The sequence below is a fragment of the Colletotrichum aenigma genome, assembly GCF_013390185.1.
Source record: "Colletotrichum aenigma strain Cg56 chromosome Unknown KSG_Cg56_contig08, whole genome shotgun sequence".
In the NCBI taxonomy this organism is placed as follows: Eukaryota; Fungi; Ascomycota; class Sordariomycetes; order Glomerellales; family Glomerellaceae; genus Colletotrichum; species Colletotrichum aenigma.
The window spans coordinates 909,491-918,016 of NW_023500914.1; the positions used below are offsets into that span (position 1 = coordinate 909,491).

At 54.3% G+C, this 8,526-nt stretch overlaps 1 protein-coding gene across 1 annotated transcript; it reads left to right on the top strand.

Annotated features, from left to right (window-relative positions):
* Positions 1-244: 244 nt before the first annotated feature.
* mtfA (C2H2 finger domain transcription factor mtfA) lies at positions 245-1,231 on the top strand (the record flags this gene model as incomplete). The annotated part of the gene is made up of 2 exons (XM_037327056.1): positions 245-446; positions 510-1,231. 2 exons carry the CDS (start codon positions 245-247, stop codon positions 1,229-1,231), a joined length of 924 nt encoding a protein of 307 aa, XP_037174486.1.
* Between the last annotated feature and the right edge of the window lie 7,295 nt (positions 1,232-8,526).

Genomic DNA, 8,526 nt, shown 5'->3' on the forward strand with positions numbered 1-8,526 from the left:
TTGGAATCCTCCGAACCAAACACAATCTCTAGTATCCAGCTGGCACTTGGGCTAATCACTACTCTACACCTAATACTTGTTGTGCTTCTTAATATTCAACGCCGACAACCATCGCCCTCTGGTCACTCACCAACCGACGAATACCATCAAGACAAACGACCAAGCAAGGAACTACTACTACACGCCAGCAAATCTCAGCAACCCAAGTCAGAAAAGACTTTTTTCAGTCCTCTAATCAGCAACAATGGCGAGCGCTTTAATATCGAACCCGTACGCTGCTCACCAAAGCGCACACTACGGCTACGTCCAACCGCCTCAACCTCCTCCTTCGCCCCCCATGGACGAGACATCAAAGCAGTGCTCTCTCCCCTCCATCTCGAACCTGCTCGGCCTCGCGGACCAGGGCTCTCCCACATCCGAGACTCACCCTCAAATCCCCCAACAAGGTACGGAGCGAACAGGACAACGACCAGCGAGCCCAGCAACACCCAAACTGACTCACGGAACAGCTTCCTCCCAAAAGTCCGAGACGAGACCAAACTCCTCTCACTATGGCAGCTCCGCGATGCGAGGTCTCCCTCCCACGCCGCCCATGAGCTCTGACGCCTCCTTCGACGGCTACAACTCGCCCTCGACAAGATCCGTCAGCCAGCTCTCCGTCGTCTCCCAGCCCCAGAGCAACTACTACTACGAGTCAACGCCTCCCCTCGAGGCCGACGCCCACCGCCCCATGGCTCCCGTCGTCTCGAGGGTCCCCGTCCAGGCCGCCTACGCCCAGCCTCAACCTTTCCCTCCCGCCTACATGCCCGCCCAGAACCCCATGGCGGCGTCCTACTACCCTCCCATGCAGCCCACGCCTCCTCCCCAGGCCCAGATCCAGGGCCTCTACTACCAGCGCCCTCTGCCCCAGCAGTTCCCTCCCATGGCCGCCGTCCCCGTCGGCATGGGTCCCAACCCGGGCGCCAACCCGTGGCAGCACCACCACTACATCTCCCCCTCCTCCGCGGCGTCCTTCCCCCAGAGCCAGGACCGCTACATCTGCCAGACCTGCAACAAGGCCTTCTCCCGCCCGTCGTCCCTCCGCATCCACAGCCACTCCCACACCGGCGAGAAGCCCTTCAAGTGCCCGCACGCCGGCTGCGGCAAGGCCTTCAGCGTCCGCAGCAACATGAAGCGTCACGAGCGCGGCTGCCACAACTTCGAGAGCGGCAGCAACGGCTCATCAATGTAATCTGTTGGATCGAGTCGCCTTGATCCAATCCATATAACGGACTTTTATTGTTCTTTGCTCCATTTCCATTACTCTCTCTCTATATCACGACCAACAACGACAAATCGGGGTTTATCCGAAGGGGATGGCTAGAATCAAACATGGGTTGGCACACACACACAAAGAGTCGGACAAGAGGGGTGGGCAACCGGGGGGTTTCCGGGTCCGGTTTCATCGGGAAAGATACCACGTGGTAGACGACTACCACGACCGCAACTTACAATCACGCCTTGGAATATCAACATCCACACACAAAATACATAATCAGCAACGAGGAACACAAAAAAACAACAACAAAAAAACCAAAAACATCAACGAAGGCCCTTGTGTTATCAAAAGGCGTTTCAACAATTATGGGGCGGACCCGAATTCGACGGTCTGCCCCTCTGGGAAGAAAGAGTACGAAACAGGAGGGGGACGACGAAATCTTAACTGGGATGAAATCGGAAGGGGAGGGGTTTGGCTTCTCCTTCATCGACATGTGTTAACTCGGGAACAAACTTGTTTTACTGGAGCAAAGAGGCGTGAATCATGGGGCTGGGGGGCAAAACAACTGGCAGCGGACATGAAGTCCCGCCAGGCAATGACAAAACTTGGCATTTACAGGAGTTTGTTTTTTCCTTTTCACAGAGTTCAGTGTGGTGGTGTGTGTGGTTCAAAGCCAAGTCGAGGTCCGGGTTCGTTTCCCCCTTGGCAGTGTTTTGGAGTGGTCTTTTTTACTTGACTTATTTCCTTATTACACCTTCGTCCTTTTTTGGTACAAAAATTATGTACGATTATGTGGTAATGTATATAGAACGGAGAAGAATCCTCACAGAATCGACAAGTGGCCAAACCAATAATCGTTCCGTTGCCAATTCTTGTGATATGTTGCATCATCGCTGGCAGCAAAAGTTGGGGCTCTTACTTGGTATGGGGAATGGGGGGTGTTCCTCTTGTGTAACCTGGTCACATCTTCGTCTCAAGTGTTGTGGCGCGTGTTGCGCTTGCAGGTTGTGGGTGTTCGTTTTTTTTTTATTTCCCCTCTTGTCTTAAGGTGGGCTTGTGTCGCAGTGAGGCGAACTGTGCCTGTCACCCCCAGCAGGAGGAACAGCACAACACAGCAGAAGGGCGAACAAATGACCGAAGAACCGGCTTGATCCGAGCATCTCGCGCATCTTCCTTCTTCCCAAGCGAACTAACACACAGACATTTGGTAATCACAAGAAACATCAATTTTACTCGGTTGAGACCCAGTGAGTTTAACGCATGAGACCGGACGGAAGCCGCGCCGATCGCTTCATCGTGAGATGACAGGTCGCTGACACATTTCGAAAGGGAAGAAAGGGAAAAGAAAAAGAGCATATCCGAGTCGAACTCCTCGGCCCTTCTCCGTTCCACCCCTTTTCTCCGCGGCGATCTTCTTCTCTAATTGGGCCTGCTTACCAGGTTTGTTCCGGATGTGGCAGCAAAAGTAAAAAAGCGTGGGTGTGGTGTGGTCTGGTGTGTGGTCTTTCTTGATGCCGCGGAGAGAAGTGCGAACACAGACGAGACTGAAGAGGGGAATTGATGAGCACGGCAGAGCAGGGTAGGACGGGCCGGGGTTCGGGCGTTTTGGGGGAGGAAAGGGCAGATGATCGACGCTGCAGAAGGGTGTCACAGCCTTGGGATGAGACAGTCAAAAATTTACGCTTAAAAGACATCCAGCCTTGAAAGCTCGTTGGTTGCTTGCTTGCTGTTGTTGCTGTTGCTGTTGCGGCAGTCGTGCCGTCAAAGCGAGAAGCAGCCGTCTGAACAGAGTTGCTTCGGTAGTTGTTGCTTGCTTTTCTTCTTCTTGACTTTCAACCCCCCCTTCTTCCGTTTCGGCCGGTCTCTGGCGCGTGCCGATGATCCCTACTTTTCAAGATAGTCCCGTTCTTCCGACGAAAGAAAGGTTAGAAGAGGGGGGAACATGACTTGAGAGTTTTCAGCTGTTTAGCTGCACCGTTGCTGAAAAAGTCATGCGGGGAGTTCAGCAAACAGCATTGGTTGAAGTTTGTCGGTCTGTGTGTCCGTCGTCGCTCTTTACGATTTTGCCTCTCGCTCTTTCGCCTCATCGCTCTTCTGTGACTAACTTTGGGGGACACACACACACAAATCTTACTTCTTCAGCCGATGAAACGAACTGGAGACCCTCAAGCCCGGTCCTGGTCCCGGTCCCGGCCCTTGCCTGACATCCCATCCTTATCCCGTCCCAAAGTTGACCACCAGAAAAGAATCCCCTTCAGCTTGATCATTCTGATACTGCTACTTCCCTCCACGCATTGAACGCACTGTCGTTGCGGCTCAGTCGCTGGTTGGCTGTCCACCTGCTCTGTCAGCCATGTATAATAAGGCTTGATGTGTCTCGTGCACGTCACGGAGTGGGCTTTTCTTGACTTCATGTTTCCAGCCTGTCTACCTGTGTGTCCGTGTGTCCTACTTTCTCTAAACTTGCTGCTGCTGCTTGCTGCTCATGGTCTGCTGTCTGCCGCACCACACACTCTTTCACTCGCATCAGACACCAGACGGGCCAGGGTTTGGGCAGAGAGTGACTATGGTAGGTGCGCGCTGGGAAAAGTCTTGGCCGCGACCAGCGATCTGTTACGGGGGGGTTAGGGACTGGAGTGATGCTACCTTGGCCAACTTTACATCAGCTGCAAAAGAAAAGGGGATGCCTTTTGCCTCTTGCCTTCTTTCGAATTGGGCTACGAATACTGCGTACACAGCCTCGTTCAGCCAAGAAACCCCAAGTTGACGGTAGTCTCCTCTTGGGATAACCGCCGTAGCAGTGCTAAACGCCGATGCTACCGCGGGACAACTGATACATGCAAAGTCCGAGATTGTGCGAGAGACTTTGCTGTGTGGGCACGGCGGCAGCAAGTCCCTCCCTCCAACCCAGCAGTTCGTTCAACCGGTCACGCGGCTGGAAGAAATGAAAGAAAAGGTACATCTCGGCCCACGGCTTCACTGGCTAGTCCCCATCACTCCTTGTGTCTCCTCTCCGATTGTCACTGGGAAGTATAGTAGAAGGACCACCAGCTAGGGAGCAAAAGCTGAACATCTGACAGGCTCAGCCAGCACGAGTAAGTAAGAGGGTGCCAAGAAAAGTGTACAAAAAGGGCAGTAGCAGGTGTGGGGTTGGCAATTGAATGGCAAGGAATGCCGCCACGCCGATCTGCGTGCGATTCGGGGTGAGGTCAACAGGGGGGAGAAACAAAACCTTCAACTCTAAACTGGGAGACGAGATGGGGTGGTGGGCAAAAGGGCTTGGTTGATAGGATAGGCAGCAAGCATTTTTTTCAAGTTCGTTCGTTGGGGACAGCGCCGAAAGAGAGAGGGACAGGAAGGTTTCCAACGCGACGGTGGCATTTGGAGCGGGAACATGGAAAGAGGTTGTTCTCCTGCTCTTCCTCTCTCTGTGTTACCTAAAGTACCATTGGAGGCTGAGTTGGGGGAAGTCTCCGGTCGCGGTACTTTGGCGGAGCCGAATTGACGTTTCCCCCTACCAGCGTTGCACCGGGCTCACCACTGCAGCGTGTTCTATTGGAATTAAGTGCGTAACATTGGGGACAGGATGACACGCCCAAAAGCCGTTGCAGCGTGGGCTGAGTCCTGCCAAGGGATGTTGTGGTTGGGGAACAGAAATCGGCCATTAAGCTTCTCGTGTCGTCCTGACTCGGCCTGCAACGTCAAAGTCTCTCTTCGGCGTTGACATGCAATATCAAAGATGCCAATATGGACAGGCCGGACCAGGTAGGGCAGGCCACGAGAAAGCATCGTTAATGAGACCTGTTCGTCAGTTTCGATCCATCGTCCTGCCGCGCGCGCCCCTCCTTTTCTCCTTCGTTTCGTCAGGTCATTAAATCTCTTTTCACCTCAATCAAAGAAGAATTGAGACTTCTCATCTAATGATCCGCCCGGAGCCGGGGGAGGGCATGGGGCTTCGGAGAACCTTATGTCTTATGATTTGCCCTAGGGTGCATGTCGTGAATGACTCTGTCGAGGAAAAAACAATGATCAGTGATTTTCTGCCCGTCATGAACTCTGTTTGAACACATCAATATTTTAGCGAGCAATCATACTTGTTGTTGTTATTCATATTGGAACGCTGATTGCCGCATGGAATGGATCTCTGTTTTGGACCCTCAATTCATCAATCTGCATTCATTGGCAATACCAAGCTTTTGCTTTCGCTGGCGAATCTATTGGCTTAGGCGTGTGTGTCCATGTCTCTCTTTCGCACATCTCCCAATTGTGCAGCGCTTGCCGATGTTTACCCACGGCCGTGGAGACCTTGTCCGCCTAGACCCGAGAGAGCCGGGCTGCGCAATCTCGGGGGGGGCTTATGGACGGGGTGGATCTCACGCGCGACCCCCGAGATGAAGGGCTTCCAAGCGCCGGGTCGCAACTTGTCTTTTGACGTAGCGGCGTAGTAGCGCTTCTGCTTCGACGATTGCTTGACATTTAACATTATTTTGATCGTTTTGTTATTGTTATTACTTCGACACACTTGTCGAGCAGCCCGACTCCCTGCTCCGTGCCTGATTTACCCGTTGGGTATTCCCTTCAGGCACGAACCCAGTGCCCCTCCGATCAAAGACTCGACCCGCATAGGGGTGATCGCCATTTCGCAGGCCGAGACAGGCTCGATGCCTGTGGCGCCAGGCACGAAAGGTCTTTGCTGGACGCAGGAACGGCGGCGGCGTGGGAAGGATCTCGCTGGTCTCTGAATAAAGATGGGGGTGGGCTGACGATGACATATTGGCGGATGACGCCGGCAAAGTGGATGATTGTTATTGTTCAACGCTCGTCCTCTCGCTGGGCAATGCTTGCCAGAGTCTTTACGACCAATGCTTGCTTCTGCTGACCCTCGAATCTTGAAAGATTGAAGAGAGCAAAGTGTGTCGAGAAAGTGTGAAGCTAGTTTGCTGCGCCCCATGTCTAGCATGAGGACTAGTGTAGCTCCCCTCCAAATGACCTTCCATCCTCGACGCTAGACGCAGACCAAAATCCTTCTAGCCTGCGGTGCGATCCTCACCGCGGAGGGAAGACCCTTGTCCATCCGTGCGCCGGGAGGAGCGCAGCGGTGGCCTGTCTTTGCCGATTCTTGGGAACGCCTAGGTAGACACAGCCCGGCACCAGCCCGCGAGCCCGTCCTCCCAATGACGCCGTCCGCTGTGTACGGCGGCACTATATGGTAGCTCGACGAGGCTGGCTAGTCTTCTCAGACTTTCTGGACATAATTCGACACTAGAAAGTTGGAAGGCCCGGGCCAAGAGCTGAGATGGCCTGATGTCCGGATGCATCCCCTTTATCGCGTCATCAGCGAATCTCCTCCAAGACTCAGCATGAATATTGACAATCTCGTCTCCGAGCAGAGACCCTCTGGAGACCGCCGGGAGGGCTCGTGCGAAAACGAAGAAGCGATCTATGCGTTTCTTTGACGAGGGCGCTTGTCGTTCATGTCGGACTATGATATGGGAGACGCGGTTGTAGGGTCTTAAGAAACCGCTACTATTGAGGCGTGCGCCCCCGGGTATTGTTCCTGACGTAGTAGCTGGTATGCTCACCGTTGCAGAGGTGTCAATCGGCGCAGCCCTCCGCTGAAGATGAATAAGCCTCGCTATAGCAGGGACCGAGGGGTCAGCGAGATTGCTGAAGCACAGGTGCCAGTCAATGGAAGGGGGATCCCATCCGCCCGGCACGAGGTCCGTCTCTTGTTAACCGTAAGAAAGTTTAAGCAGGCAAAATCCTTGCCAAACTCTAACAGGGGGTCTCGCTGTTGGTCAGGCTGGTCATGTTCTTGCAGAGCCGACTCAGGACCACGCTCACCGTCATTGGCAATTGCTCCTCAGAGCCCAGCATTCCCTGCACTGCAGAACCTCAGACGATTAGTTGGAGGAGCCGAGGGGTGAGCGAGGGTGTGCAAGAAGGAAGAGGTACACCTGTGCTTGGCTGTATATCGAGGGGTGGAGGGTGATCTCTGTTATCTTTCCTAGCCTTTCCCTGTTTGGTAGCGTCCGTTCTCCGGACTTTGTAACGTGCGACAATGCTACACGACCACGGCAGTTTGTCGCTTTGGGGAAGAAGAAGGGGTTGTGCGCCGTGCCGCCTTTCCAGCGTCGCGGTGGCGGGAGGGGAGAAAGGGGATTAGCAAGATTGTCACGATCCCAAGGGAGTGTTACGGCCCCATCGGCGCCGTCACGACGGAGAGTCCGTCGAACTAAAAACCAACGTTAGCGCCGGTCCCTTTCCAATGGTAATGAAGACCAGCAGCCGATGCGGGCCCCCGTTGGACCGGGCCATCTTTCGACCGGGAGTCCCTTTCCATCCTTCATGCTGCCCATCAATACTTCTGCCGCTTCTGCAGCGGCCTGCCTTCGTCTTAGCCGGCAGGCTATTGGCCAGGTTGAGTCGTCTGCGAATCGCACGCCTGCCGCTTCCCACCCCCTCGGCGTGGATGGGGACAAATTGCAAAGTGTTGGAGAAATGGCCAAAACCACCACACGCAAGTTTCAAGATTTTCATCTGATCAACTCTGTCCTCCACACCGAGGTGTGTCCAGGTCGTCTCTTTTTTCCCGCCTCCCAGTACCGCAGAACGGTCAGGCCTGGGCTGATAAGGCTAGTTTAGCGTGAAAGAGGGCGGTTCAGACGGAGCGGCCAGTCGTCGTCCGCAGATTTTCTGCTCCCCCTCGCCTGTCACCAGCCACACGACTGAAACAGTCAGATGAAAAGAGACGAAAACCAGCCGATGCCTCGCTTATGCATCATGAGAGACGTCAACGTTTGAGAGCGTCGCCAAGCGAGCTCTAGCTCCAATGCTGTTACGGCACAGACGGCGTTGAACAACGGGGGCAGACGACACAAACGGTCGTTCCCTTTGCTACCGCTCGGACGCCAACGTTGCGATGTCACCTAAACGCCAACTGCAACGCCATGCGCTAGAGAAAAATGGGGAGACGACGTCGAAAAGAGGACAAGACGACACGCATCCCGACTGTTGAACCCCTGCACCGGAATCTTGACATCCCATCTGCACCCCTTATGCCCCGGACGATCCTAGATCAACTGATCACCATGATCAACCCCTTCGACAGCTGCACGGCGCCGTGGCTTCCAAGACAACCACCGCACCGGGCTCTCAGTCTGCCAGGGCTTCCAGAGCGCACTTGTCAGCGACTAGCCAACTGCCGGCTGGTCCTCTCATTTCGTGCTGTCTTTAATTCCCTCAGAAAAGCCACCGCGCTCTCTGAG